The 18,328-nt window shown below is 47.0% G+C and overlaps 2 protein-coding genes across 2 annotated transcripts in view; one reads left to right on the forward strand and one right to left on the reverse strand.

The window, feature by feature from the left end:
* The first annotated feature begins 313 nt into the window (after positions 1–313).
* drd4-rs (dopamine receptor D4 related sequence) lies at positions 314–4,732 on the forward strand. Its single transcript, XM_055653568.1, is given in 5 exon segments — positions 314–1,141; positions 1,681–1,793; positions 3,374–3,644; positions 3,646–3,949; positions 4,489–4,732. Coding segments are annotated over 5 exon segments (1,128 nt in total). The 5' UTR covers positions 314–904; the 3' UTR covers positions 4,692–4,732.
* Positions 4,733–7,053: 2,321 nt separating this feature from the next.
* kcp (kielin cysteine rich BMP regulator) overlaps positions 7,054–18,328 on the reverse strand; it is a 110,586-nt gene continuing 99,311 nt past the window's right edge. The window contains exons 50-56 of the mRNA XM_055653236.1: positions 16,159–16,301; positions 15,588–15,760; positions 13,946–14,057; positions 13,172–13,273; positions 11,896–12,060; positions 9,391–9,691; positions 7,054–8,451 (exon numbers count right to left, since the gene is read on the reverse strand). Of these exons, the coding sequence (XP_055509211.1) occupies positions 8,234–8,451; positions 9,391–9,691; positions 11,896–12,060; positions 13,172–13,273; positions 13,946–14,057; positions 15,588–15,760; positions 16,159–16,301 (1,214 nt within the window). The 3' untranslated portion in view covers positions 7,054–8,233. The remainder of the gene's footprint in view (positions 8,452–9,390; positions 9,692–11,895; positions 12,061–13,171; positions 13,274–13,945; positions 14,058–15,587; positions 15,761–16,158; positions 16,302–18,328) is intronic.

Consider the following 18,328-nt stretch of genomic DNA (forward strand, 5'->3'; position numbering starts at 1 on the left):
AAATCAAACATGTTTTAAGTTGCAAATATAATGCCCCTGTCCCACTTAGGAAACCTGAACGGAAACCTCTGGAGACTTTGCGCCTCACCCATGGTTTCCGTACAGTTCCTGGAGGTTGCAGGTGGTTGCCGGAGGGTGCAGGTAGTGGAAGCAGGTAGGGAGACTGACAAAAACCTCTGGGAACCGCACGGAAACCTTGGGTGGGGCGCAAAGTCTCCAGAGGTTTCCTAAGTGGGACAGGGGCATTAGGGATCGGACAGAGAGAACACAGGGAATGCCAGTGGTAGGATGGAGACCAATAGGAAATGGCTGACACAGACTGGTGTCAGAGAGGGTGAGGAAAGCTTGCTAACGGCAACTGATCTGAGTTGAGGTGGAGTAAATAGTGAGAAAGCAATTAAATACATGCTGGAACTGTGGGAAACTGAGCATGGCAATGAAACTGTAGTAACTGGGGAAATTATGTGAAGTTCATACAGGAAACAGACTGGGAAGAGTCTAGGAAAAAATGGCTTTGGGAATCTTAGGCTTGTAATGGATAATGATTGGTGACCTATACTCTGAGTTGAAAATAGAGAAGTCAATAAAGAACTGATTGTAATTGCGATGTGTGCAACCACAACATCACTTGACCGGCATTGGAGGCCAATTCTCTGGATGCTTTCAAGAGAGAGTTGGATAGAGCTCTTAAAGATAGCAGAGTCAAGTGATATGGGGAGAAGGCAGGAACATGGTACTGATTGTGGATGATCTGCCATGATCACAGTGAATGGCGGTGCTGGCTCAGGGCCGAATGGCCTACTCGTGCACCTATTGTCTATTATCTATTGTCTATTGACCCATATTCTTCTTTTCAGATGGTCTTGAAGAATACAGTCAGCGTTGAAGATTTGGTCACTTCATCATGTTCAATGGGATAGCGAATAAAACTCAGGAGGATGGCAGCTCACCATACAATTATTTGGCCCTCCTGTTTGGTACCCTGCTCATTGTGGCCACCATGCTGGGTAATATTCTGGTGTGCCTCAGTGTGCTTCTCAAAAGGTCTCTGAAGACAGCAACAAACTACTTCATTGTCAGCCTGGCTGCAGCAGATCTACTTCTGGCAATTCTTGTTCTGCCTCTCTACGTGTACACTGAGGTAGAGCATTCACTCACTCACCAGTCAAATAACCCACAGGCCAGCAGCTCCAGGGTTTATCCTGAGCTGCTTCATCAATGACCCTTTTATCCAGCACAGTGTCCTTGTTTCTAATCGCAACCTCTCAAATAATGAACTCGTTGGAGAACATGCAGGAATGGGCAGATAAGTGACGACTAGCATTCACGCACTCACTCATTTCTTCAACTCACTATCACCCTATTCCCCCTATTACTACATGTACACTTTCTCTCAATTTCTACACTATTCCCATTCACCATTTCATTCAGTGCTTTCTCTCTCTGGAAATAATTCTGATTATTTTGGACCTATTGATCTATATTGGTACTTTTTTCAGACATGGGTTAAGGTAGTTGAATAGCCTTTGCTAAGTTCCCACAAAGAAAGTTCAACAGGGAAACTTCCCCTATGCTCTTGTTTGCTCTCTATATTGGAATAGCTCTGCCATTGTTGATCCAGTCGATGCTCCACTGGCTGTGTTGGTTCTGTCTCAACTCAATCTTTCTGCTTTTCTCTAGTTTCATGGGGGGATTTGGACGTTGAACATGTTCCTGTGTGATGCGTTAATGACGATGGATGTGATGCTTTGCACAGCTTCCATTCTCAACCTATGTGCCATTAGTGTGGACAGGTCAGTATCAATGCTCATCTACTCTCCCAGGCAGCCATAGACCCACCTCCAAAAAACCTCCAGACTGATGTGAATGCAAGACCCCTTCCACTGTAGAGAATTTGACCCTTATCTGGTGTGTCCCCATCTAATGCAGGATTAAATTAAACTTAGTTAAAAGCAGATGAGGGAAAAGGGTGCCTGCCCTTTTGCTATGCTGTATGTTCTTATGTAACCTATTTTCTTAGGTTATGTACATAAGGTTTAAGGTGAAGATGAATGACACCCTTGTTTAGTGTTAAGCGCATTATGAACAAGTTTAACATTAGGGGAGGGGGGAATGGTAGACCGTGGTTTTCCCCAAGGATGTATGTACACATTAATAGTATATACCTGGAGATTAATAAGTAAAGGAAAAATAGAGAAAGCTAGTGCGAAACAAAAGATAAAAGGAAAAGATTGGCAAAAAATAATGCAAGTCCTCTATACACTAAAATGGGAGGTAACCACTGGAATAACAGCCCCCAATGTCTCAATCCAGTTCTGCGTTATAAATTGTGATTTTGTGGTTCAGTATTAGATACCTCAGAACCCAGGAAAACCAATTGCATTGACAAAATGATATATGTGTATAGGTTGTTGATAAAGACCCTTATATACCTGAAGCATTAGCTTTGTAATTCCGTCTTGATCACCTCACTGGGACCTAAACATTGTAGGTGGGGACTCAAGAGGGTTTTGTCATATGTCCCAAAGCAGAACGATGGAATTCTAACTTTCAGCAATTCTGAAGTAGGCTAAATGTCTCACACGCTCATCCCGATTTCCATAATTATTTGCAGCGCAAAGATTGACATTTTCGGCGGGTTTTAACGGGCCCGCTACGCTGGAAACAACGGTAAGTGCCTACCTGCAGTACATCGCGTGTACTCCATTTGGAGTAGCGTAGCAACTGTACGGGTCATGGGTCGTGACCCGACTGCCGTGAAACCTCCCTATAAGTGAGCATAGTACCTTATAAAACCCTCAATAAAGAACAAAAAAAGTTCAATAGATATAATATATATATAAAAATATATATAAAAAAGTTCATTATATCTATATATATCTATATATATATATATAGATATATATATATATATAGATAGATATAATGAACTTTTTTTGTATATATACACATACATATATATACAGATGGATATAATGAACTTTTTTTGTTCTTTATTGAGGGTTTTATAAGTTTCTATGCTCACATATCATTATATGTTGTGCTGCTGAAAGTTAGAATGCGTATATACACATGGACACAAAATGCTGGAGTACTCAGCAAGACTGGCAGCATTTGTGTCTTATCTTCGGTTTAAAACAAGCATCTGCGGTACATACACAAACATAAAACAAACAAACCTTAATATATGGAATTCACGAGCTAGTATCAGCAATGGTGACCCTGAGCTCGTTGCCCACTGGATTGTCTCAATGGGTTTGTTTCAATGTAGGGATATGAACAAACTACCCAGTCAACGCAGTTGCTTCTTGACTGCCGTGTGAGTCCAACGTGAGCGTTGTCCACTGACGCCTCGGCTTCTCCTCTTGTGCAGGTACATTGCAGTGATGGTGCCCCTCAAGTACAACAGGAATCAATTCAGCGCTCGGCAACTGATCCTCATCGCGGCCACTTGGCTCCTGTCCTTCGGCGTCGCTTCGCCCGTCATCTTCGGGCTCAACAATGTGGCTGAGCGAGATACGACGACCTGCAAGCTGGAGGACGGCACGTTTGTAGTTTACTCCTCCATCTGCTCCTTCTTCATCCCGTGTCCGGCCATGCTCTTCCTCTACTACGGCATGTTCCGTGGGCTCCGACGCTGGGGGATGAAGCCCGAGGTCCGGCAGCGGGACAGGGACCGGGACCCGGACGCTCTCCTTTCGCCTCACGGTCACCGGAGCCAAGGCAGGAGCTGGCACGCAGCTGGTGGCGGATGCCGATCCCAGCCCCGGCCCCGGTCTGCAGGGAGCGCTGGTCACGCCGCAGCTGGACAGCACGTCGGACATGGAGTCCCCCGAGGCGGCCAACCCGAGGGAGAACGGGTGTGCGGCCAGTACGGGGGCCGGGCCGAAGAGCCGCAGGGTCAGCAGACGGGAGAGGAAGGCGATGAAAGTGCTGCCCATCGTAGTAGGTGGGTTGGAGGTGTGGGGTGGGATGAGGTTGGGTTGTGGAGGGCTGGGGTTGGGGGAGGTTGGGCTTGAGGTGAGGGGTGGGGTAAGATGAGGTTGGATTGGGTGGGCTGGGGTTGGGTGGGTGGACAATGCAAGGACCGTGAGGCGGGGAGAGTGGGTGTGAGGTAGCAAAGTAAGTTTGGGTCGGTACATCTGCCCACCTAGACTCACTCTGTGTTCTCACATTGACTCTCCTCAGATCCCCAACCAGCCTCTCCTCACTACGTGGGCTGGGGAGGCTGATGAAGGAGGAATTGGGATGAATGGGGTTAAGAGGACAGGGTGGGTGGCTGGGGTCTTCGGAGGAGAGTGAAGGCTAAAGAGCCATACTTTCCTCCACAGATGCTGTCCACCTGCCGTGGTTCTCCTGTGGTTTATTCAGGGAGTTGAGGAAGAATTTGAGGAGTAGCTTAAACAATCACCTTTCACCTGCGTTAAATTCCAGTCTGGAAAGAATGATGAAGTGGCTTGACTTCTTCCTCTGCTGTTGTGTTTCCAGGGGTGTTCTTGGCTTGCTGGACTCCCTTCTTCGTGGTCCACGTGCTGAAGGTTTTGTGTGAGGTCTGTGCCATTGGGCCCACTCTGATCAGCATCGTCACCTGGCTGGGTTATGTCAACAGTGCTGTCAACCCCATCATCTACACCGTCTTCAACGTTGAGTTCAGGAAGGTTTTCCAGAAGCTGCTGCGCTGCCAAACGTGAAGAAGCCTCGTGGATGGTGGAACTGTGGCTGTTGCTTCGGGGGGAGGGGAGGGGGGGGGGCATGGTCTGCTGCCCCACCCACTAGCTGAAGGTTTGTTGCTCTTCCTACACCTGCCTCAGGAAGAGCAAGACTGGAGCCAGCTGCCATCTCCACTCATTCCACATTCCCATCTCTGAACACCTTTAAACAGATACCTTTAAAATTTGATCTTTGTTTTGAGGTGGTCTTTGTTGCCTGAAGTGAAGATTGTGGGAGGTGGGGGCATAGACCTGGGTGAGAGCAGGCCCAGACCATGCGAGGTCTCAGACTGTGCAGAGGTTCAGTTGCTCCACTGCTTGGAAAGGGGCTGCAACTAATAAACTGGACATCTGACAGGCACTTTGAGCCACCTACTCATGAAGAGATCGTGCTGCAGTGGGGAAGAGGGGAACTTGCACCCGCATTTGAGGTCCGCAGGTAGAAGAATCTGCTAATAAAGGCCAGAAAGAGAATGGAGTGCAGAATGTATTAAGAGAAAAGAAGATTTGAAAATTTCTAAACTAAGAGATTTTCAACTGCAATTGAGGATTTTATTGTGCAATTATTCAATTACAAAGTCTGAGGGTCATCACTGGGATTGTACCAGTAATAAAGCTCAGAACAGCCCATGTCCCCGGAAGAGATGACCACATGTGGTAGAGGTTGAGGACTGGTTAAGAGAGTTCTGTTCAGACGTGGGGAAGACGGGGAAGAGTAAAATTTACAGACATTGGTCTGAGAGAACCGCCTCACAACGGCGATTGGAACGAGGAAACTCTGACATGGGAGAGGAAGCCATTGTGGGAGTGTGAAGGTCTCAGTCAGGTGAGTGATAGCTGAATGCTCAGTGATAGCTGAAATTTAATTCTGTGTTACTGATTTCTATGGAGAGATTCATGCTCACTGACTTTTCAAATATTTCACACCAAATTGAAGTTCAAAGGATTTTGTTTAGTTTAGAGATACAGCGTGGAAACAGGCCCTTCCGCCCACCGTGTCCGCATCGACCAACGATCCTTGCACATTAACACTATCCTACGCACGCTAGGGACAATTTACACTTGCACCAAGCCAATTAACCTACAATCCTGTACATCTTTGGAATGTGGGAGGAAACCGAAGATCAGGAGAAAATCCACGCGGTCACGGTGGGGGGGACGGGGACCAAAGAAACTTCATACAGACAGCACCCATAGTCGGGATCGAACCTGGATCTCTGGCGCTGCAAGCAGCAACTCTACCGCTGTGTCACCGTGCCGCTTACCATTTTTGCTGGACTTTGGATTCACTCTCTGGAACAATTCCCATCAACCTTTCTGCTGAGTTAGTTAGGACATTTGAAGGTGAACGATGGAAGAACAGAATAGGCATTTACAAAAGGTCATCGACCGATCATTCTGTGCTGGTGGCAAGGTTGTGCACAGTGTTCGCTCTGAAAACAGACAGGAAATGACCAGCAGATCTGGAAACATTCCACATCACAGTGGTTGGAACGTCATGATTAGACACTTTTGTTTTCCTGCCATAACCTGCCTCCCCTTTGTAAGTGGCTGAAGGAGACACGATGACAAAGAAGTAGATGCAAGGAACTACAGCTGCTGGTATATTAAAAAAATACACAAAGTATTGGAGTAATTCAGAGGGTCAGGAGCCACCTCTGGAGAACATGGATAGGTGATGTTTTGGGTTGTCTGAAGAAGAGTGCCGACCCAAAACATCACCTATCCATGTTCTGCAGAGATGCTGCCTGACCCACTGGGTTACTCCAGCACTTAGTGTCATTTTTGTTTACAAAGAAGACATTGAATAAGCTCTGGGGACAATAAGGAAAATACTCTGGACAATACACCTCTGTTCCACTTGGCTAATATTGACTGTCTACCTCTTAAGGATTGAGCGTTATCCATATAAACAGTACTTTCCATATGGCACAAATCTTACTTCATTCAGAAAGCAATCCACAAAACTGAAAAGGAAGCAAGTTATCCTCGATCCCAAGCAATCATCTGAGAGAGGACGAGAAACATTTACATACTCCAGTTCCCATGATCGCCATTCACTTGAATGTGTGGTTGTGGATTTGGAGAATGTAGTCCAGTATGAATTAACTGAAGGAGGAAGAATTGAGGGAATGTTTATACTGTTTTAAGAGTTTTTTTCTGTAATTCTGCACAAAATGGTGTCTTCTAATGTGGGTCCATGTATAATGACAGGCACATAAGAAGGGTTTCGGCCCGAAACGTTGCCTATCTCCTTCGCTCCATAGATGCTGCTGCACCCGCTGAGTTTCTCCAGCATTTTTGTGTACCCACATAAATTAACAGATAATTTCAACAGAACAAATAACAAAAAAGTGGTTTTATTGCAGTGTATACTAGACATTAACAATCCTTAGTGATAATGTGAGCAAAGATTAAATAAATTCCGCTTCTTAAAATCTTAACTCCAGATCCCTGGAGAAGCTCATTTCAAGATATTGGAACAGGGATGTAACACTCCCATGAAAGAGAGCTCGTGAGATTAGTCTGGGACAGATATGGTGGATTTGTTGCTCAATCGAGTGATATCAAGGATTATCATGCACCGTTAATGGTGTCAATGGATTCAAGTCCCATCCACAACACCCAGGAGCAAAAAACTAGGCTGACATACCAGGGATATTGCTACATGATGAGTTACTCATTAGATGAGAGGTTAAACCTGGGCCTCATCTGCCCATTGGATGAACAACAGTGGAGGTGGCACAATCCCAACATTTTTCAGTAAGGAAATTCCACAAACATTCTGGAGCCTGTAGGGGATTACAGAGTATATTGCCAACACTATGAATATTGGAAATGATCTCCTCTTTCCCGCTCTCACTCTTTTTTTGGAAGAGAAAAGGAATGGAATTGTGAAACCAACAGTTCGATGCAGAATGAAATGGAAAAATTGGGGATTAGGTGAATTGTTAATTGATTCAGAGACACAGTCAGGTTGTGAAGCAATGTGATTAGTTTAGAATGTACGTGGGAAGATGTGCTCCGAATGCTCTCTGTGTATTCTCCATGGGAGTATCTAGATTGAATATAAATATGACCACGTTCAATAACAAGGCCCAAGAATCTAGAATCCTTTTCACAGCCTCGAATTGGATATCGCACCCACATAACTATAAAAATCAAAATATAATTTACATAATAGTGAACGGACAAGCTCAGAAACAGTGACATGAAGACAGAACTTGAACAAAAGCACTTCAGATGGCAAATACACATACTCTAGCTGAACAGAGAGAGGGATGAGACTTTCTAATCCATCTGTTTTAAAAGTTGTGCACACTCTCTAAGCTCGTACCTGGTCCTGCTGCCTGAGTGCACGGGCCAACATTGAAGGTTAATAGTTTGGCCTGTCACTTTAATATCAGCTGGGTTTTCTCCTCTTCTCCCCACAGCAGTAAAACGCGGCCATGGGTGCATTGATAGTGCTTGATGTTTCAGTGTATGTGCGTCAGCGTGTGCTTGTCCCTCTGTGACAGTGTGAATCACAAGTTTCCGTAGATGATTTTGGGACAGGAGTCTGGTGATATACAATGGGACTCGTGTTCCACCAGACCAGCCGGACACTGGCAGCCTGGGACACAGGGCTTGAAGCAGTGGGCGTCAATCACTCCCAGCGGAACATCTTTGTTAAAACACGTCTTTGGGCACGGGGGGCCACACTCATCGAACACGTAGCCGCGATCTGATGGACAGCCAACCGCTGCAGGGAGAGACCACAGTCCAGTTAGCAAGCTGATTCACTTTATAAGCTTAATACAGCACAATGTGTCCCTCCCAATGAGGCTAAATCGTACCCAATTATTCTGTTACATTCAGCTGCCTGAGTACTTCACAGAGTATTTCCACCTCCATAACATTACCCGAACTGGGGCTGCCTTTGGTAATCTGCGGCTAAAGCTCTCAGCCATGCCGTTATCATTTCCATTCACCATTCCACTGCACTCCTGGCTAACTTTCCTCATCCTCTTTATCAATGAGTCTTTTGAAATGCTGCTGCCTGTGTCCCAAGTTGTATTACCGTTTTCCACTATCATGTTGATCCATGCTGACATGCTCTGGCTAAATGTTACACAACACCTCAATTGAAAATTTCTTATCCTTTTCAAATGGCTCCTTGGTCTTCCTCCTCCATTTCTCCAGCCCGACAACCAATGTATCTGTGCTCCTCCATCACTCTCCTTGAATTTAATGGCTGTAGAATGACTAAGCTGTAGAATTCCCTCCCTCCTCCCTTTAATATGTTTACCTCAATAACCATCTTAACTTGTTCTTTGAAATCCTCACTGTCACCAAATCTTTGGCCACCTGCCATATTATGGATGGTATGGTGTTGATGTTAGTTTATTAAGGTTCGAGTTAAGTGCCTTGGGATCGTTCTACGGCTTTAGTGGTGTTTTATTAATGACTGTTGTTGCCTTTTCACGTGGTCCAGTCACACTCGCTGCAGCTCCCATCTAGCATAGAAATATTGTTCATTGACTCTGCTCCACCAAAAGGGGGACAGCAATTCCAAAGTTCCCCAACCTGTCAACACAGCTCTACCACCCTCCCAAACCTATCACGCTTTGCCTTTTGTGTCCCCTCTCCGACCACTTCAACCCGGTCGGCTCCTGGGAATCCCTGGAATCGGGCAACATACCGCAGAGTGTTGGTGATCGCCAGTGTAGGACAACCGCAGCCTCTCGACATTGCGACGCGTAGGCCTCCAGAGCATCGCACAAGCAATCGTCAATATTCGAACCACAGGCGCACAGGTCGTACACGCAGGAGCCAAAGAACATCTCAGGTGGCATCACCCCGTGACAACGCTCAAAGGTCTTGGACTTCAAGATCTTGCACTTGGCGTTGGCCTCTTTGCGAGCCCGGTAGCCTGCCCGCTTACAGGGGTCAATGTCCTCAGCGTCTGCACAATGTGGGCTGCTCTCATTTTCACTGTGGACCTGGGAGAGGGGGCATGTGACCACACAAACATAGACACAGGGTGATCAACAGGTAGCACTAACCCAGGCACTCAAGTCTTCCCTGGATCAGAAGCATGCATCCTGAACTAAGATTTGCAAATCAGAATAGAATGGGAAATAGGAAAAGATTGAGGTGGGAGGACATAATCAATGAAATTTGGTTTTGATGCAAGCAGTGAATAAAGTCTTATGGCCTGGATCTATATATCTATACTACTAGAGCAATGATACTGAGAAAGTCTGCAAAAGTAGTTGGTTTTATGGCAATTACTGGGAAATCTCAATGTAATACACCCAGTGTAACACCTGCAGGGGAAGCGTGCACATTCAACCTCAGAACTTTGTTCCTTACATAGTGCAAATTTAAAGGAGTGCATATATGTTGACTGAATTTTTCCATTCCGGATTTGATCAATTTTGAAAGTTCTGGAAAATATTACAATGCTGCCTCAGAACACTGGATGACAAGGTGCGTCATCTTTGAGTCATAGAGGGGAATGGTAGAAATGTTTTTCTGATGGGATGCTGGGACCTCATGATTTAGATGAAAATGTAGGTGGTCTGAGTAGTAGGTTAGTAAATGACATCAAACTTGGTGGAATTGTGAGAAAGGTTGTCAAGCCATACAGCAGGATCGGTGGGCGGCGCGACTCTCGTCAGCAGCGGCCTCTGCAGTCTGTCCGCGTTTTATTATTTTCTGTCTGTGTTTTTATGTAGTTTTTGTTATTTTTTGTTGGGGTGTGTGTGGGCGGGTGGGAGAAACTTTTTAAATCTCTCCCTGCATGGGAGACCCGACCTTTTCTCGTCGGGTTTCCGTTATCGTTGGGGCTGCAACGAGGAGCGGCCTCCAACAGGAAGAGACCGGGGACTCTGGTGCCGATGACTCACCGTCACCGTCGCGGGGCTGGCCGAGTCCGGAGCGGGTGGAGCGGTGGAGGAGCGCTGCTGCTGCTGCGGCCCGACCGGAGAGTCGGAGGCTTCAACGGCAGGTCTGTGGACGGCGGCACCGGGAGCCCGCGGGTCCCTGGAGGGAGACCGCTTTTCGGGGCTCTCGCAACGGCGACTTCCCCCACCCGAGTTGCGGGGTTGAAGAGCTCCTGGAGCGGGGCCTACATCACTGCCCCGCGCGGCTTGGAATGGCCGCGGGACTCTGCGAGCGCACGCCGGGGGCTCTAACATCAAGAACCCGGTGTGCGACCTCGCACCACCCGGCGTGGCTTTAATGGCCACGGGACAATCGCCATCACCAGCCGGGGGGCTTTGACTTCGACTCTGACATCGGGGGGGGGGGGGGGGGGGGAAGAGTGCAGTGGAGAGATAAGCTTATTTGGCCTTCCATCACAGCAATGTGATGGATGTTTATGTAAATTATGTTGTGTCTTGGGTCTATGTGTTTGTAATGTATGGCTGCAGAAACGGCGGCATTTCGTTTGGACCTCAAGGGGTCCAAATGACAATTAAATGTATCTTGTATCTTGTAGGATCATTCTCTCCCCAGATACTGCCTGACCTGCTGAGTTACTCCAGTCATTTGTTTTTACTCAAGATTGCAGCATTTGCAGTTCCTTGTGTCTCCAAACAACAAGCACCACCGGTTGCTGACTAAAAGGCGTGTCCCACTTGGGGGTCATTTGCGCATCGTTTCGGGAGCCATTTGCAATGTCGTTCGTACTTAGTCCGAACTCCACGGCAAGGATTTCCCCAGTGAAAACATTTCAAAACTACGTGCGCTTTATACCCAGGTGGTCATGTGGTGCGGCGCTCAAATGATGCACAAATGGCACGCCGACGGCGTACGGGCGGCTCATGGTTACGGATGTTGACACATGGTGTTGCATAATTAATTAGCATAGGCAATGTTCGTGCGTCACCATGCGTAAGCATGCGTCTTCACGCGCTACACGTATGTCGTCAGTATGTCAGCGTACGCCGTCAGCACGTCAGCGTGCGCAAGGGATACGTCACACAGGTGGTGCACGAGGATTTTGAGCATTCCAAAACACTGGGGCGCCGCGCGTTACCACGTGTCACTGCATACGCCACCACGCGCCAACCAATTTTTTGGATGTCACGTAAATGACGCCCAAGTGGAACAGGCCGTTTACTCTCAGTAAGTGTGACAGTTTGGTCATTGCGATCAGCACACAGACATGGCTTTGTTCTGACTGGCCCTCAGGACCCACCTTCCAGCTGTTCCCAAACGTTGCTTCTGAGCTAACGATTTGTCCGCTGCGGATCCGCATGTCGTCCTGGGGGTAGTTGTTGAAGTTCCCACACAGACCACATGCCTGACCCTTGTAGGTTCCGGGCAAGCTCACTTCCAGGTGAGATTTCCCATTCCACAGGACCTGCAGGAAACAAGAAATCATTGTGAACGTCATGTATCAAAATCAAGTGAGTCCAGAGGCCAAAGGACAATGAACGGGTTGGGCGTTTGCATCGGGAATGGGAAACGGAGAGGAATATGTCACATGGCCTTCCTCATGGACAACACTTCACATTAGCCCAAAGCTTCACACATAAGAACACGGGCTGTTACTTCCACTATGAACCGAGGGATTGCTGAACAATTGGTTTCTGCAGTGTGACCAAGGTGCCCTCTTGTGAATGAGGTTTCACCGAGGCCCTATCTGTTCACTTAAACCAGTTTATGTGATCATGGGTGTTTGTGAAAGTTTGCTGTGTGCTGCAAAGTGGCTGCTGTGTTTCCCCACAATTAAACAGAGGTTGCACTTAAAAAGCAACTCACTGGCTGTAAAGTGTTTAGGGCATTCTGAGGGATGCTGAATCCAACCTGGGACCAGAGCGAGTGAAGGCAGCCAGCACTCCCTCAATGGGCCTCAGTCCAATCTCCAGCAAGGTACTTCCTCATATACCCCACCCTTGTCACCATCCTCCTTCTGAGGATGGAGTTGGATGAGATACATAAGAAATAGCTGAGGCGTTTGCCCTCTCTACCTTTAAGCATTTATCAGGGTCCAGACTGATTTTCTACCTAGGAGCCATTTTCCTGAACTATCTCCTCATACCTACATTTCCTAAACACACAGTAATCCACCAACGTCTAATCTGATTTGAATCAATGGCTGAGTCCCCAAGGCTTACAGGGCTAGTGAATTGCAGAGATAGCAGCACTGCACTGCAGGAGCCCACTCAGAATGGAACTGCACCAGATTCACTTCATGTGGAGCACCTGGAGCTCAACCATAGAAGGCTTTCAGCCCAGATCCCAGCCACTCCAAGGTCTGGCTTTCCTTTGGAACCTTTAGTCTTATCCTCAGCAGTCCAGCCTCTTGTGCTGGGTGAGGGGGCAGTGGTAGGAGTGCACAGTTATCATGGCTCAGAGAATTATCAGTCTTCCTGATCCCCTCCCCACGTAACACAGCGAGGAAAACTGGAGCCACCAGTCTGCTCCCCTTCACCCCGCAGCAACTGGAAAGGGTGAATCAATGGTCTCACCTTCACACCGATGTTGGTGTTGAGTAAGATATTGTTGGTTCTTCTCTCGATGTAGATGTATGGCTCCTTGAGAAAAGGTAGCGATACACTGTGGCTGTCCACCTACAAACACAAAGACATTTCACACCATGTCTAGCAGGCAAAGAACATAGAAACATAGAAAATAGGTGCAGGAGTAGGCCATTCGGCCCTTCAAGCCTGCACCACCATTCAATATGATATGATCATCCAACTCAGTGTCCTGTATCTGCCTTCTCGCCATACCCCCTGATCCCTTTAGCCACAAGGGCCACATCTAACTCCCTCTTAAATATAGCCAATGAACTGGCCTCAACTACCTTCTGTGGCAGAGAATTCCAGAGATTCACCACTCTCTGTGTGAAAAATCGGTCCGAAAAGATTTCCCCCTTATCCTTAAACTGTGACCCCTTGTTCTGGACTTCCCCAACATCGGGAACAATCTTCCCGCATCTAGCCTGTCCAACCCCTTAAGACAAGGAATAAGAAGAGCTGAGTGTAATACAGTCTGGCTCAGCAGTGTGACGTCATGCTGACAGCTTGGTAAACCTTCCACATCCTACGGATTGGGCTGCATTATGTGTTGTGTTATTGTCCACCCTCCCACGTCAGCTTCTCTTACACCTTACGTTATGTTTCTGTCAGCTTCAGATCCAACCTCACTGTGAGATTCTCAATAGTGATGCACTCTCCCATCCAACACCCACAGCGTATTCAAACCTTCAGCTAATGGGCTGCAATAATCAGTTCAGTTACCATCACAACCCAGTCCTGGAGAAGTTGGATAATCAGGTCTCCAATCAGCATCGTTACTTCTTTAGTCCAGGATACCCCTTTCCGACCTCGATCATCATTAGTCACGCGGACACTGAGGAGAAAAGATAAAATACTCCGAGCAACACAGGCAGATGCATAGAGAGGTAAACTGCAAGCAAACCAGTTTCTGCGATAGAACGATGAGATAGGATCCAAGGAAGTGCAGCGGGCAGTGCTGCTGCCTCAACTGCTCCAGGGAGGCAGCAGCACTACCTGCATTTGGACCCGATCTTGGGATCAGTCTGCGTGAAGTTTGCACATTTGTCTCCTAAAGGGGCTGTCCCACTGCGACGACCTAATCTGTGAGTTTAGAAGAGTTGGCCCTTGACTCAAACTCGCAGCTTGGTCAACACGTGGTCCTAGGAGGTGCTATGAGGTCACTGGAACTCTCTTTCATGCTCGAGGGAAGTTCCCACATACTCGCTGCCTCAGTTTGGTCGAGGAAAACTTTTCAGCATGTTGAAAAATTTTCCACAAGTAAAAATTGGTCGGCATGGTTCTTTTGAACTCGTAGTGCAGTGGAGTGGGGTCGCTACTTAGTTATGGGCAGTTGAGGGCAGCCGTAGGCAATCTCCTTCACTCACTGGGCATTTTAATTGGCTCATTGCCGTTTTCAGGACCAAGGACAACTGACTGGTAATGTAAAATGCCCGCTGAACTTTATTAAAAGTTGTCTGGCTTCTTAAAAGCTTCTCCACTCCTATTCCCCCCATTCTTCTCTCCCCTCCTCCCCCGCTCTCTAAAGGACTTACCGTACACTGTGCAGCCGTCTTTTACCTTCCTCTTCACCGCGGGTGTGAATTTCAGACAGCGCTCCCCCGCTTTCCCTGGCCCCTGCCTTGGCGGTGTGTGTGTGTGTGTGTGTGTGTGTGTGTGTGTGTGTGTGTGTGTGTGTGTGTGTGTGTGTGTGTGTGTGTGTGTGTGTGTGTGTGTGTGTGTGTGTGTGTGTGTGTGTGTGTGTGTGTGTGTGTGTGTGTGTGTGTGTGTGTGTGTGTGTGTGTGTGTGTGTGTGTGTGTGTGTGTATATATGTGTGGTCAGTCGATCCAGCTTGCGGTTTCATTGCTGGCGTTCGATCCAATTCAAAGTTTTCCAGGCGAGTGTCCTCGAGCTTGTAGGTCGAAGACCGTCGCTGTAAATTTGCGTCAGTGGGACAGGCCCGTAACAGTTTCTGCTGGGGGGGGGTCTCCTTTTTCCTCCCACGTCCCAGAGGGTGGTTAGCTGGCTGCTGTAAATGATCCCTTGCTGTAGGTAAGTGATGAAATAATCAAAAGGGACTTGATGGGCACGTAAAAGAGAATAAATTGCAAGGAGATTGGAAATAAAGAGGGGTAACGGGACTGACTGGATGCTCGGTTGAGAGCTGCCATGGGCATTGGGCAGAATCACCTGACAAGTAACAAAGATCCAGAACAAGGGGCAGGTGGAAAGGCAGGGCATGATAGAAAGTGGGAGAGATATGGGCAGAGGCAGATAGGACAGGGCCAGGTTGTGGTTACTGAGCCTATTGATTCCCAATTACACAAAAGTACTTATCCCTCCCCATAGACCTGCTGGTTCACATTGCTTCACTGAGGTACTGACCTGAAGTCTCCTCCCTCGCAGTCCTCAACCAGAATGTAGCTGCACGCTCCTTGGAAATGGATCATCTTCCCATCAAAGGTGAGGTAGTGAGGATCTCCAAAGACCATACAGGTGGCGGGCCGTGGAATGCAGTGAGGGCAACACATTCCTGGGATCAGTACAGGGCTTTCATCCTTACAGACAAAGGAAGAGTCATTGCTTGAAGCTCACATCGCCTGCAGTCTGTTTAGTCATTGCCGGTACCAAATGTAAACTGCAGGCAGCCACTCATCCCCATATACAAACAGCTGACTTCACACTAAATTGCTCAATCATATTTCAGCCTGCAACTCACTCTCAGGTATTTGTTATTGGGTATTTGCACAAATACCCATGAAACTCCTTAATTTGACTTTAACTCCTTAAACATAATGAAACCCAATGAAAATCCTTACCTGCAACTCTCTTGCTTCATCTTTTACCCAAATACCACAACCAGCTTCCAGCTTCTAACTAATCTCTTGGTTTCTATGATTTTGTATCAAAAATAATCCAGTGGTGAGACTATCTTTGCGCTATCCCCTTGACTTACCGATGAACAGGTGAGCTGTGGACAGTGCTCGGTCTGACAGTGGACCTCCCCAGAGACACAGGTACAGGTTGTACATTCATTCACTTCCCAGTGTTGGTTTGATTGATACGAGTTTCCCTGGTAGCTGCAGGAAATCCTGGGATCTGCAGAGAGACATCAGCGAACAGAGAAATCTCCCACCTTCATAAGAAACAGTTGCTCCCACCATCCCATAAAAAATACCGCCCTGTCCAGCATGGTGCTAAAGCACCTGCACCTCCTGAACATCACAGCTCAGATTCCTGTTCTTCAGCTTTAACAATCTTGTCCACAGTAACAATGAATGAGAAGTATTTATTTAATATCTCCCCCCTCTCTTGTCATTCCATACAATGTTTATTATATGTTGTAAGTTATAAAGGGCATGTTCCCACACTGTATGACTCTATATTATCTATATGTATTGTGTTTATGTTCCTGTCATGCTGCTGCTACTAACAATGTCTTTGCTCTGATGTCAGTACATGTGAAAATTAAACATTCTTTGACTCTCCAGAGATAGCCATGCTGATTTTTAAGGAGTCCTATTCTTTCCTGAGCCACTTTTTAAAAAAAACATTTTTTTTTTACACAATATAGCTGTAGAATCCCTTGGGATTTTCATTTATCTTGCCCGACAGCTGTTTCATGTCCTCTTTTCACCCTCCTGATTATTTTCTTAAGTGTACTCCTACACTTATAATCGCAGATGTATTCACGATCCCGACTGCCTAAATCTGACGTATGCCTCCTTTTCCCTGAGCTGCTGCAAAATCTCACAACCAGAGCTCCCTAAACCTACCAGGCTTGCACTTCACCCCAATAGGAACGTGCTGCCCCCATACCCTTCCTATCTCACTTATGCTACCTTACCCGTTTGTAGATAAGGGGGATGGCTGGCCTTCCTCATGCCAGACTTCCTTTACCTGCAAACAGACGCGTACAATCAACCTTAACTTAAGACTTTAACTTGTGCGCCGGTCCTATCCTTTTCCATAAATACTTTAAAACTAATAGAATTGTGGTCACTGGTCTAAGAGTCCTCCCTCATTGATACTTCAGGCACTTACCACAGCTCATTCTCCAGGAGGAGGTCCAGCCTCTCTAGTAGAGCCCTCTATATACTGTTTAAGGAAGCTTCCTTGGACACATGTAACACATTCCACCCTGTCCAAGCCCTTTATCCCATGGTTGAACAAATCAATATAAGGGAGGATGAAATCTACCAATACTACCCTATTATTCTTGTAGCTTTTTGCAATCTCAAACATCTGCCCCTCCAATTCATGCTGATTATTAAGAGACCTATATCACAGTCCCATCAATGTAATCAATCCCTTCCTATTTCTAGGTTCTACCCATGCAGCCTTCAGTACATATTCATCTCCCAAGAAAATCTTCTCTGAACAATGTAGTTACGTCCTCCCAGATCAAAAATGCACCCCTCTCGCTCCTCTCTTACCTGCAACTCTACCTCCCCTGTAGTATCTGTACCATGGAGCTCCTTCTGTCCTTCTCTCAGCCACATTTCTATCATGGCTATAATATCTCAGTTGACCATGCAGTGTCTCAGAGCCAGATCCAATGCCGTAGTCCTGGCTGCTGCAGATCCTTTTCCCCTGCACACTCATCCCCCACATAGGAGCAAAGGAGCAAGTGGAGTTGGCTGTTTAGCCTTAACCTGTACATTAAGAAGGGCTGTAACTGAGGGACGGGTGAAGGTGGGGTCTAGATCTATTGCCGGCTTAATGGAACTCAGAGTCAGAGGATGAACAACTGCCAGCGTCCGAGCTCCTCTCCACTGCCCAATGAGCCATTTAAAATTTGCACCAATGCAAGGATAGGAAAAGTTTAGAGGGACATGGGCCAAATACAGGCAAATGAGACCAACCCAGAATGCCAGCTTGGTCAGCATGGACAAGGTGGGCTGAAGGGCCTGTATCCATGCTGAATTGCTCCATGCCTCTAAACCTGACTTTGTGTTCACAATGTTGTACAGAGTAACTGAGCTAGGAACCCAGACATTGATGTTGCCGAGTGAAATTCCATAGCACACACTGCCTCTCAGGTAGTGTTAGACTGCTAGATGATAAAACCCCAATCCCGGATGTATGTTGATAAAATGATAATGGAGTTGTCGACTGATCTCAGC

Source organism: Leucoraja erinacea, chromosome 22 (assembly GCF_028641065.1).
Source record: "Leucoraja erinacea ecotype New England chromosome 22, Leri_hhj_1, whole genome shotgun sequence".
In the NCBI taxonomy this organism is placed as follows: Eukaryota; Metazoa; Chordata; class Chondrichthyes; order Rajiformes; family Rajidae; genus Leucoraja; species Leucoraja erinaceus.